This window comes from Penicillium longicatenatum, assembly GCF_028827895.1.
Source record: "Penicillium longicatenatum strain IBT 33135 chromosome Unknown contig_11_segment0_segment0, whole genome shotgun sequence".
Lineage (NCBI taxonomy): Eukaryota > Fungi > Ascomycota > Eurotiomycetes > Eurotiales > Aspergillaceae > Penicillium > Penicillium longicatenatum.
Window position 1 is genome coordinate 192367 of NW_026643117.1, and position 12046 is coordinate 204412.

The 12046-nt window shown below is 50.5% G+C and overlaps 6 protein-coding genes across 6 annotated transcripts; 2 read left to right on the forward strand and 4 right to left on the reverse strand.

The window, feature by feature from the left end:
- Positions 1-179: 179 nt before the first annotated feature.
- Positions 180-1697, forward strand: N7484_000082 (uncharacterized protein; the record flags this gene model as incomplete). Its single annotated transcript, XM_057110503.1, has 6 exons — positions 180-395; positions 445-537; positions 586-783; positions 832-1186; positions 1262-1324; positions 1375-1697. The coding sequence occupies 6 exons, from the start codon at positions 180-182 to the stop codon at positions 1695-1697; spliced, it is 1248 nt and encodes a 415-aa protein (XP_056977729.1).
- An 87-nt stretch (positions 1698-1784) lies between these two features.
- Positions 1785-3658, reverse strand: N7484_000083 (uncharacterized protein; the record flags this gene model as incomplete). Its single annotated transcript, XM_057110504.1, has 5 exons — positions 1785-2698; positions 2749-3269; positions 3337-3460; positions 3519-3561; positions 3608-3658. The coding sequence occupies 5 exons, from the start codon at positions 3656-3658 to the stop codon at positions 1785-1787; spliced, it is 1653 nt and encodes a 550-aa protein (XP_056977730.1).
- Positions 3659-4024: 366 nt separating this feature from the next.
- On the reverse strand, positions 4025-4424 carry N7484_000084 (uncharacterized protein; the record flags this gene model as incomplete). The annotated part of the gene is made up of 3 exons (XM_057110505.1): positions 4025-4190; positions 4237-4307; positions 4365-4424. The coding sequence occupies 3 exons, from the start codon at positions 4422-4424 to the stop codon at positions 4025-4027; spliced, it is 297 nt and encodes a 98-aa protein (XP_056977731.1).
- Positions 4425-4697: 273 nt separating this feature from the next.
- Positions 4698-5842, reverse strand: N7484_000085 (NAD(P)-dependent alcohol dehydrogenase; the record flags this gene model as incomplete). The annotated part of the gene is made up of 2 exons (XM_057110506.1): positions 4698-5603; positions 5666-5842. 2 exons carry the CDS (start codon positions 5840-5842, stop codon positions 4698-4700), a joined length of 1083 nt encoding a protein of 360 aa, XP_056977732.1.
- A 1780-nt stretch (positions 5843-7622) lies between these two features.
- Positions 7623-9598, forward strand: N7484_000086 (uncharacterized protein; the record flags this gene model as incomplete). Its single annotated transcript, XM_057110507.1, has 7 exons — positions 7623-7779; positions 7833-7969; positions 8019-8101; positions 8162-8259; positions 8306-8426; positions 8480-9320; positions 9374-9598. 7 exons carry the CDS (start codon positions 7623-7625, stop codon positions 9596-9598), a joined length of 1662 nt encoding a protein of 553 aa, XP_056977733.1.
- Positions 9599-9849: 251 nt separating this feature from the next.
- Positions 9850-11999, reverse strand: N7484_000087 (putative glucan 1,4-alpha-glucosidase; the record flags this gene model as incomplete). Its single annotated transcript, XM_057110508.1, has 4 exons — positions 9850-10530; positions 10583-11220; positions 11270-11366; positions 11424-11999. The coding sequence occupies 4 exons, from the start codon at positions 11997-11999 to the stop codon at positions 9850-9852; spliced, it is 1992 nt and encodes a 663-aa protein (XP_056977734.1).
- Between the last annotated feature and the right edge of the window lie 47 nt (positions 12000-12046).

Here is a 12046-nt window from a genome sequence, read left to right on the forward strand (position 1 = left end):
TGGGAACGAGGCAATGATCGGCAACGGAAGAGCCAAGACATGCGGCCGTCGGATAGATAAACACCGTCGCTACCGATAAGATAGAGATAGTGGCATCCGACGAGAATAGCTTCATCAGTCGTGTATATATTAAGAGTAAAATGGCTGGTTCCCATGCTGGAGCACACTAGATTGTAAAGATGCCTTCACGTACAGACTTGCCTCTTCAAGTTGCCATCATTGGCGCCGGACTCGGTGGCCTGGCTGCTGCTGTATCCCTGCGGCGTCAGGGCCATCAAGTGACAGTCTATGAGCGATATGACTTTGCCGGTGAAGTCGGTGCATCTTTGAGTGCTGCATCCAATGGATCCCGGTTTCTGGAGGAATGGGGCGTTGATGTGAGCGCAGCAAAGCCGGTACGTAACAACCTCAGATGAATGAGCGCCAAGCACTCACAGAATCAAGGTCATTCTTCGTCAATTGATTATGCACAATTGGTCCGATGGACAGGTTCAGAGCACTTATCCGCTGGGGGATTATAAATCCAAATTCGGCACTGTAAGGCGACATAAATTTCCCTAATGGACGTGGCCTGACCCTCGGCAGGACTATAACAATTTCCACCGAATCGATATCCACAAGCAACTTCTCAAGTCTGCGTTTGAAGTGCCCGGCGAAGGGCCGCAATGTATCCTGAAAGTGAATCACAAGGCTGTCCATGTTGACCCAGAAGAAGGCACGATTCAATTTGAAAATGGCCCACGGGCATCTGCCGACATCATTGTCGCTGCTGACGGAATCCGAGTAAGTCCAAACACTCAAAATGAAATCAGTGATATTGACCGACCTTAGTCTCTCACCAGGGAATTGATCGGCATCACTCCCAATTTCACCATGTCCACATCATGCTGCTATCGCTGTATCATTAGTGCGGATAAATTGCGCTCCCTGGATCTTGAGGATTACATCTCAAATGAAGCCATTGAATACTGGGGCGGATTTGGCATCAACAAGATTGTCATGTCCCCCTGTAGCAATGGTGAGGTCGTCAGCTGTTATTGCTTCTATCCAGCCTCGGTCAACAATCTTCGTGAGGATGGCTGGAATATCGGCGCCTCACCCGAGCAATTGGTCGAGACGTTCCCTGATTTGGATCCGAGGATGAAGAAGTTGATGCTGAATGCGGAGGATATCAAAATGTGGCGGTGTATGTTTTTTTCCTTTTTTTTTTTTTTTTTTTTTTTTCACTTTAACAGGCAAACCAGTACTAACGTTGAAGTAGTATACAGACATGACCCGTATCCGTACTGGGTGAAGGGCAAAGTCTGCCTGCTTGGTGATGCCGGTAAGTCGAGAGTGTATTCCCTCATGAAGATCTGAGCTAACGAAATCCAGCCCATCCCATGATGCCCGATCAATCGCAGGGGTCTTGCATGGCATTTGAAGATGCCGGTGCCCTTGGCTTGGTTTTCCACAAAAACTTCCGCAAAGACTATGCTGTTGCTGATGGATTGTCGCTATATGAGAAGCTGCGCAAGCCCCGAGCCACACGAGTCCAAGAAGCGAGTTTCAGAGCGCGCGAGGATCTCAGTGAGCGTATTGGCTGGAGCTCATCGTCAGATCGTCCGGGGAAGTTGACTATTGAGGAGGTTTGTGGATACAATATGAGAGAACACTTGGCTAAGCTGGTAGATGAGGCACAGCAAGCTAGTACCTAATTTGAGTTACAGTGTAATGAGTCATTTCAAGATATAAAGCATACACAGTTCGTTTATCTTTCATCTTACAGTATAGCGGGGTCATAATTATACAAATACCACGCCAGGAAACTGACTATATCGTACTGACGCCCAATTCATGTCGGACGTGCAGTTCGCCTCCCATACTTTCTCAAGTAACTGTCGCGCGTACTGAATATGGCTAAATCCTAAGGTATTTTCCATGACCATCAGTCGCTCCTTGACGATCATCCGTCGCTCAATGGTCACACTGGATGACCCGGCAATAACCAGTGGAAACAAAAGACACCCTTCGACCCGACTGGCGTAGGGTATTTCTTGCACGGCATCCAGGATGGTGACAATCGCTTTCTCAACGAACCCATGCAGTGGATCATAGCCTTCCACCACCTGGTGTAGACGAAGGCGGATAGCCCATTCAAACGCGGTGGTCGCGAACTCCGTGTCCGGCTCTTTCTTCGCCATCTGATCATGATCTGCTCGCCACTCGTCGATCCGAGTCTCCACATTGGTCGCTGCTGCTCGGAACCCAATTTCGGAGAGCTCGTCTACCCGTTTACTTCGGTGATTGGCCAGTATGTTGACCATACCCAAATAGTCGAAGAGGTTGGGAGAGATTCCATAGATTGCCGTAGTTGACTGACCGTATTCTAGCTCTGGTACACTGCTCCGTCGAAAGCTAGTCGTGAGCTCAGTCATGCTAGCCCCGGGATGCAAAAGGGGAGGCTTGCACCGTGAGATAGTCGACATGGAGTCCAAGTAATGGAATAGGCTGATACAGAATGTCCATTCATCGCCCGAGATCAGAGATTGAAAAGCTGGCGATTTTAGAATGGCACTGGCCGCCTTGAGATGCCACTTCCATACTCGTGACGTCCCATCAAATAATTCGGTCAAACAGAGTAAAAGCACGGTGGCGCACGCTTCAAAAATGCATCGGCCATCTGACTGGCCCAGTAAATTATTGACTTGGGCCAATGCTATAGGTGGTTAGCCAACAAACAAACTCTGTGAAATTGAAGTAGAGTACCTTGGCCTTGTCTCCTCAACGCGCAACCCCAGATGCTAGGATACACCCGCTTCCAATGACATCCACTCAAACTCAGAATCACGCTGGTGACAGTATCCGATGTGGCGGCCAGGGGCAAAAGTGTCACCAGGAATGGATTCCGATCGGAATCATGAGATCGGGAAAGCGCACGCGAGACCACATGAATATAGTGATTGAATAGCGAACGATCTTCTTCACTGCGCAAGTGCGGATTTGTGGAGACTGGAGACCCAATAGACGGGGTTTGGACACTCCGCGACAACGAATGGGGGAAAAGCGAGGCGATAAACTCCTCATCGTTATCAGGCGTGCTCCAGTCAAGAGTCGGCAAATCTCCGTCGGCACTGTCGATCGGATCCAAATCCGTTGAGCCCGTCGCATAAGATTCCGGGGATTCACCATCGCTAGCCACCGATGTGCCATTGGATGGCCATTGGCAGGATAGATTCAAGCGGCGACAATCCGTACATCGAGGGCGGTTCTCGTCGCACTTCTTTTTCCTACAGGTCGATTGATTGGCGTCAGCCCCCAGATAGACTTGTCACCGATCCACTAGTCTCGATCTACCTTGCCTTGCATGACAGACAGCCGCCACGGGACCGTGATGCTCGGGGCCGGCGTGACCCCATCGTTCCGCGTGAGGGACCCACGTTCTCTGCTGGTACTCGGGGCTTGCAGACATGTCCCAATCCTAGTCAAGACCTCAGCCTCTCCTTCAATTGGATATCAGCCGGAAGATGGAGACGTACTTTTGCATCGGGAGCAAGGCAGACCGCCATCGCAACGTTGTTTCTGTTCTCGTTAGCGTGGATCTGTGTTCTACAACAAGCCGACTCACAATCTGAGCGCAACGAGCACAGACTCGCCCGGGGGTCACCGCAGCGTGCATTTTCTCGAATTCAGTCAGATTCAAGGAGGAGAGGGGGTTATCGACGCGACGGCTTTCCCATTCTTATCGGCGCTTCCGATCCGACGGTGATTACCACTGATAGGCGTCGTGTTGATGTCTCCACATCCGAAAGTGCGGGGTTGACAGATATGTACTAGCTGGAGCCAATGAACCTGCAGATTTACGTTCGAACTCAATTTTCAAAATAGACCCATCAGGTCATGGATTTCACTATGTCTCCAAGAATATCTGGGTCCCGATAAACGTCCATTCCCACCAGTCCCTCTCCCAAAGGTCATCCTTCTCTACCCCAGTAAAACTGCAAATTCTTGGAGATCAACTCTGCTCGGTCATGATGCGAGGCTGTCACTTCTGGCCGGTCGAGTTGGAAGAGCTGTCCGAGCTGCCCGAGCTGCCCGAGCTGCCCGAGTTGGACGAGTCGGACGAAGCTGGCGGGTTGTAGGTGGCCTCGCCCTGGCCATTGTTGTAGTAGGTGCTACCGTCAGAGTTGGAGTAGTAGTACGATCCATTCCTATATCGGGTTAGTGGGGCTCGCCTCGAACTTCAACAACACTTACTGGTTGGAGTAGTGATAAGCATTTTGGTTGGCAGCATCGGAGCCGTAGTCTCGGTTGCAGTAGTGGTTGCCCTGGATCGTCGATGTCAGTCTATTTCACCTCTGGTGGTGGGTCTCAGTATCACTTACCTGGCTGTTGGTGCCAGAGCCGCTGTAGGTGTACTCGTTGCCGTGGTTATCTTTAGTCATCTTGGGTATTGGTCAGGGAAGGATCAGGAGTTGAAAGGTTGAAAGGAAAGGTTGAAGGTGGAAGGGTGATGGTGATGGTTGATGGTTGGAGTGGAAGTGGAAGTGGAAAAGAGGCGCTGGGTGTTGTGCCGGAGGTTTCACGGATAAGTGAACAGTGAAAGTACGAAAAAGTGAATTACTCAATGTGATCATGCATTTCATTTTCAACGCTTCAAAACTATTCGTCTATCGTAACTCCTTCCTTTTTTTCTTCAATGCCGGTTCCAGTAACATCTATTGCTCATTCACCAACACATAACGGAATCGGGCCTTTCCAGCGTCCATGTCCTGAATGGCCTGGTTGGCCTCCTTCATTGGCCGCTCCTCGATCCATGGCTTGATGTTCTTAGCGGCGGCAAGCTCCAGCATCTCCCGGATATCATCGGGGCTACCAATCAGCGAACCACCGAGCTTGATACCCTTGATAATCAGGGCAAAGGCAGGGATCTCAAGTCCTCCATCCTCGGGAGCACCGAGCTGGATAAAGGTTCCACGAGTCCGCAGCATCTGGGTGTAACCAAGGATGGGCATCTTGGAGGAAGACACTGTGGAGATGATGAGGTCCAGGGACTGTGCGTTGTTCTTGGCCCAGTCCTCATCCTCATCGGTGGCAATGTAAGCGTCAGCTCCAAGCTTCAAGGCATCCTCCCTCTTGTTGCCCTTGCGAGAGATAGCGACAACGCGGTCGGCTCCCAGAGCCTTGGCGAACAAAATACCAAAGTGGCCCAAACCACCCACACCAATAATTCCAACCTTCTTGCCGGGTCCACAGCCGTTCTGTCGCAGGGGGGAGTATGTGGTGATACCTCCGCAAAGCATGGGGGCAGCGTCGGCCGAGGAGAGGGCGTCGGGGATCTTAACAACAAAGTGGGAGGGGCTTCGGTTGTACAGCGAATATCCACCGAAGGACTTGCCGCCGTTGGCGTAGGTGCCGTTGTATGTGCCCACCATGCGGTTGCAGTGCTGCTCCATACCTGAGGCACAGGCCTCACAGTCACCGTCCTTGTTCAAGCAGGATCCGCTCTGGGCGCCGACACCGACGCGGTCACCGACCTTGATGTTGCCCTCGGCCTTAGAGCCGACTCGAACAGCGATACCAACGATTTCGTGTCCGACGCAGCAGGGGTAGGTAGTAGGTCCCTAATCACTGTTAATTTCGATCTTTCACCACCTCTCTTTATTTCTTCCGGCGGTTCACATACCCATCCACTGCGCAGAGTGTGCATATCCGATCCACAGATACCACAGTGGGTGACACGCATATCGATATCCGTCTCCTCCCACGGCTTAGGCTCAAACTCCTGCCAGACCATTTTGCCCTTAGCAGCCTCCTTATCCAGGGCCATCCAGCCTTCAAACTTGTAATCGGTAGAACCCATGGTGATGATGGTGATATGTGAATAGAATCAGAAAGATGGTCGAAACTGATCTTCAGAGCTCTGGACAGTCCTTGTCCTTTATATACCAGTCTCCACCATTCAACGTCATCCTCCGAGTCAGCCTTTCAAAAATTTGTCTATCTCTGACGGTTCCCGTTTTGGTTCTGCTGTGGTTCTGCTGTGGTTCTACTGTGGATTGCATGGTCAGAGACAGGGCCCACTTGAACCATTGATGGGCATGTCATCACGGCCTTAAGACAAATTTTATGTCCGTTCTCGGAAACCACCATTGTTTTCATTGATTTCCACACACACAACGGCTCCTTGATGACAGATGACAAATTCGACAATTGAACCGCTGGACTGCGTTCAAGTTTCATTGATTATGAAGCCCTGTCATCATTCCCCTTGATGACGGTTCCTGATCGGATTTAAGGTTGTTCTGCAAGGTTTCTGGATCGTTCGACTCGGCCCACGGATCGGCATCTCCGGGATCTTTTTCAGGTTTTCTTTTCCGTGTGGCAAGCCATGTTTCAGCGAACATAACTCGGCATAAAAATCATGGAAATCTGCCTTCTCCCGACGATTCCCGCCCATGGTCGGCGTTGAGAAATTCCCTTAATGACTTGATGACACCATGGCATTGCCTCCTGGATCATTGATGAGGAAAGCTTATTTCTCGATCGAATGTTATCCACATCGAAGTCTTTAGTTGTGCAGGGCTTGAAGAATTTATCAGCAGGACCCACTTTATAACATGCTGACACGGCGATGTGCTTTTCTCCGACTTAACACCGCACCATGGAGGCACGTGATCCGGTGATCAGTCATGTTTGACATGTTTGGTCTTTGTGGTCTGTGTCGGTTGTGCCGCTCGAACGCAATTAGTGTTCGACTTCCAGGTCTTTATAGATCTGGACTCAGAGGACCCCGGGGGTCAAGCAGTGGTCATGGCGTCTCAACAAAATCGACTTCCAAGCTTGGAATCAATACTTAATTGGGCAACTCTACCAGGCTTAGGATGTTAAAATATATTTCATCGATGAATGTATAATGGACACAAGGTGCTCCATAGAATAGAACTCTACTCAATATTTCAAATACTCGCAGGTTTAATTCAAATAGGGTAAAGAACAAACATCGAAAGGGCATCATCGGTCCCTAGGCCTTTAACCGAGATTCGATCGAATCGATATGTGTATGCATATACTCCATAAATCTGGAGGTGGAGACCTCCACGATGATGCCATCGGTGGCTCTCATGGCTTCATAGATCCAAGCAACTTTGAAAACCTCAGCACGAACGAAGTCTGGGATAGTCTCTGATAGTTTCAATTTTGCACATGCAACTTTCAAGGTCAATCAAGATTCTCGTTGAAATACTTACCCTGAACATCTCAGGATCACCTAGATCGATGGATAGTTTCATGGGCATTTACCCTTCTTTATCCATATCTATAAAGTGGATCCGTGTATATGGCGTGCTTCGCAACCACGATGAGAACACATCTACAAGCCATATTATTGGTGTAAATACGAGATTTGGCGAGCTTCAAGCCAGCTCTCAACGGCTAACACTGTTAGCATATAACGCAATGGCTCGTCAGATTGCCCCGGTCGACGCTCATAACCCACGAGTCCCGACGTGGATCGCAGGAGCATTTCATCCCTTTCCAAGGTGTGGCTTCGTTTCCCGTTCCCAACCAAAGTTCGCCGGTGAAGTTCCAAAACTTTCCGATTCCATTTCATTCAGGTCGCATTGGAAACGAAATACAATACCATGGTTAACCGGAACTATGGCACGGCCGACCCAACAGCGTCGGGGAACGAACAAACCATTCACGACGAAGAAAGCCCCTTACTTCCATCAGAAACCCCCAATTCCAAAGTTCAACCATTAGTCGGCGTCGGCACGATCATTGCGGTACTGCTATTGGGTGCGAAAAACAAAGTCTCAACCCCCCTACGCGATCCATCCTAACATTTGTAGGTGAATTCATCTCCAATGCCGACGCAACACTGGTCTTCGCGGCATCGGGCCGCATTTCCTCGGAATTCGATCGACTACGCGATGCAAGCTGGTTATCAACGGGATATACCTTAGGCCTTTGCGCCGCACAACCCATGGTGAGTGAGGAAGTGAAAGGAGAAGAGCGGGCGCTGATCGCATATGCAGTACGGGAAACTTAGTGATATCTACGGTCGCAAACCACTCCTCTTGATCTCGTACTTTTTATTCGCCTTGGGATGTATTATAAGGTATGTGACGCAGTAGTCGGAGCCTTGAAAAAGAAGAAATTGGTTGTTAATGAATGGTAGTGGTGTTGGTTCCCAGATGTGGATCGTCATCCTGGGACGTGCCATTAGTGGCATGGGTGGTGCGGGGACAATGACCATTAGCTCGGTTATTATCACTGGTAGGAATGATCGTTCGGGTGCAAGCAACATCGCTAATATGACCAGACATTGTTCCGAAACGGGAAATCGCGACATGGAGAGCCTATGTTAATATTTCCATGACCCTCGGCCGAAGTATCGGGGGCCCGGTGGGAGGCTGGCTGAGCGATACGATTGGCTGGCGATGGTATGACTTCCAGCCATGATTGGGAAATTAATCTCTAATGCAACTTTTGATAGGCTATTCCTCCTGCAAGCCCCCTTCGTGGCCCTTGCAGCGTTCCTGGTGATTCTAAAGCTTCAAGTGGCACAAGATACCGACGACGCGCTGGAGAGCGGAAAATCGAAACTGAGCCAAGTCGACTTTTTAGGAACAGGAATTCTCGCAGCGGGGATTGTCGCCCTGATCGGTCTCCTCGATCAAGGAGGAAAGGCCTTCCCGTGGACCTCATGGCTGACATATGTCATTGGTGGCAGTGGACTCCTGCTACTGGTAGCCTTCGTCCTGGTCGAGGCCTATGTAGCCACAGAACCCATCTTCAACTTGCGTATCTTGCGCAGACCCAATGTGGCCGTTAGCTATCTCCTCAGTACCCTCCAGATCACTGCCCAGCTCGGCATGCTATTCTCCGTCCCATTGTACTTCCAAGTCACCCAAAAAGCATCCACCACCGCGGCGGGCGCTCACCTCGTCCCTGCAGTGGTCGGGAATACCCTGGGTGGTCTGTTTGCTGGATGGTTCATTCGGAAGACCGGGTCATATCGTATTCTCCTGGTGCTCGCAGGGTTGATCGCATCCATCACCTACGTCCTCCTCTATCTGCGTTGGGATGGACATACCGGTCCTTGGGAATCACTTTACATCGTCCCCGGTGGCATAGGTACCGGAATTGCCGCTGCCGCTGCCTTCGTGGCATTGACTTCAACATTGCCTCCGGATGAGGTGGCTATGGCGACTGCCGGATATATGATGTTGCTCAGTTTTGCCATGACGGCGGGTGTAACGGCGTCGAATTCAGTGTTGGGAACGGAATTCCAACGCCAACTTCGTCTAAATCTGCATGGTCCTGGGTCGGAGAGGGTATGAAACCTATCATTTTGTTTATTTTTGTTGATCTTGACTAATTGGGATAGGTTATTAAACGTGCCATGGACGACACCAATTATATCGCCCATCTCGGTGGTCGACTTAGGGAGATTGTTGTGGAATGTTACATTTCAGGTCTCAAGGACACCTACGGTAGGTCTCTTTCCTTACGCAAAGCGTGTGAAAACTCTAACCTGTCGCTAGTGCTTTCGCTCGCGGCTTCTCTTTTAGCCGCGTTCTTGGGATTGTTTATTCGGCATCATCGGCTCTAAAGCTCAGCATTACTTCCACTCATTACTTGTCTACTTCTTTGTCCATTTTTTAACAGATATCATACCGTCAATACATTTCATATATCATGGCATACTTTCTGGTCTACGCTCACATAATTTAAGGGGCTGTGTTGCGTTTGGTAAACCAACACGACAGGGACAGAGGCAACGAAAATTTCATATGTATACGTTCAACTAAGGCTAATTCCTTAATGCTGTCCGAAATTAGATTCCCCAAATGAAAAGCTCGATCACCGCCAGGTATCACTCTTCGTCACAGCCGTGGTGGCACAAGCAGCCGGAACAGTGTAAGAACGGTTCGGGTCACTCTCCCACTCAATCGTTCCATCGCTCTCGACTCGGATGTACTTGTACTCGAAAACGGTTCCAGCCGGGATACTCTGAGTCACGAACCAGAGATGATTGCTACTCGTATAATCACTGGCACTAAGAGCAACGGCATCATCGGTGTCCCAAGAGCCGAGTGCATCGATGGAGCCAGCAATCTTAATGTTTTCCCCGTAAGTAGTGGTCGCAATCAAATCAAAAGTCACCGCGACTGCAGTAGGCGTGGTGCATGAGGTAGTGGTCGTCTTCGTGGTAGATGTGGATTTGGTTGTAGTCACGGTCGTGGTCCCGGTGCCAGTGGTGGTGGCCGTTGTAGTCGCTGTCCCAGATACACTGGTCAAGGTGGTGGGCCACGCGGTGTTGGTGGCAGAGCTAAAGGTACCAATGGCCGAAGTCGAGCTGCAGGTGGCTGGAACACTACTAGCAGAGGTCTCGCCCCATCCTGCGGGGACAACAGAGTTGCGGCGCATGTTTGCGGTCAGTAGGGCTGCATACGACCAAGTCAGATCGCGAGCTGAAAGCTGCGCACCACTGGATCTGTCAAACTGTTCCGACATCGATCCGTTGCTTGAAGCATATTTCTCCTACATGGTGTCAGTTGTCTGTAGCATCATACAAGAAATAACCACCACTTACCACAATGCTAACGTATCCATCTGCGTAGGTCTTCACGGCACTCACAATCGATGAGTATGTGGCGCTGGACGAAGAATAGGTTCCAGTTGCGGCTGAGCTATACAGATCGGTGAAGAAGGCCAAAGACACACTGTTGATTGTCAAGGAACCGATGCGATTCCACTGGTACAAAGCGTCGTATAAGAGCTCTGCCGCTGCGAGGGTGCACAGGAACCAGGGGTTTCCATTGTAGTACGAATCCTCGGGGTAACGACCGACCGCTACCGCAACACCAGCACTGATACCAGAGTTGATGGTATAGATGGACCGGAAAGAGTCCGTCACAACCTTGTGGTTTGCTAATGCACGCGAAGAACATGGTTGGAAAGTGCTGTCATCACAGGCTGCCTCAGGATCGAACGTGTGGATGCTGCCCAAAAGGGTATTGGCATCCTTGCCCGTGCGACTACTGCCAAAATTCGCCAAGGTATATGATCCGGTCCAGAAGGACTGGAGGAAGCAGAGAATCTGAGGGGCTTGAGAGTCACAGTACGAGCAAGACGAGCCAATTGAGCTGGCGAACTTGCTGCCTTCCACCAGAGCACGGTGCTGAACAGCGATGGTGAAGAAAGAGGACCCAGAAACCTCCTCCCACAGGTCTAGATGTTTATTAGAACACAATTTTGCCATAGAACATGATGGTCTTACCATATCCGGTCTGATTCCAATATTGGGCCACGTAAGACAGATCATTGCGAACAATCGGCCACACAATATTGGTAGCGGTCGTGGTGTATCCATTGCTCTACCGCGTCATTAATAATGAGTAGAATTACCAACAGTGCAGGGTATCACGACTTACCACCAACCACTGGCCAAAGCCAATCAGCGCAGTAGCACGAAGAGCAGGGCCATCACGCTGGGGACGTCCCCAAGATCCCGTGTAGGCAGTCTCATCAACATTGAACTTGGGCTCACCAAGTCCAGTGCCGGCAGAGAGAGAGCCAGACGGGTTGGAAACCGTCTGGATGTACGCCTGAGAATCAATGTACTCCTCGATCACGTCAAGGAGGTCCGTATCGCCATTCTTGAATAGATCAACCAGGCATTTCAAGGTCAAAGCCGAGTCACGAGTCCAAGTATAGTAATCTGCTTCAGTCAGTGACTTGGTCTTCCCCATCTCTGCCGTCTTGAACTCACAGTCAGGACTATCCGTGCTAGGACTAGCAATGACGATGCCGGAGTCTGCACTCCCAGCATAGGCACCTGCAGATCCAATATTATCGAGAATGCCTGTTCTAGCCACAGCCGTCTCCGTGGCCAACCAGCTCGCCACACTAGTGGTTGCTCGTGGCGCTAAGTTCATCCATTGAGGGATGGCCATGGCCGTGTGGCCCAGAGCCAGCGCGCATAGCGCAGTCAAGATACGAGAAGCCATGAGTCGGAGTTTGGAAGGTGCTGGCCTCTCTCTGACCCAGAGGGGCT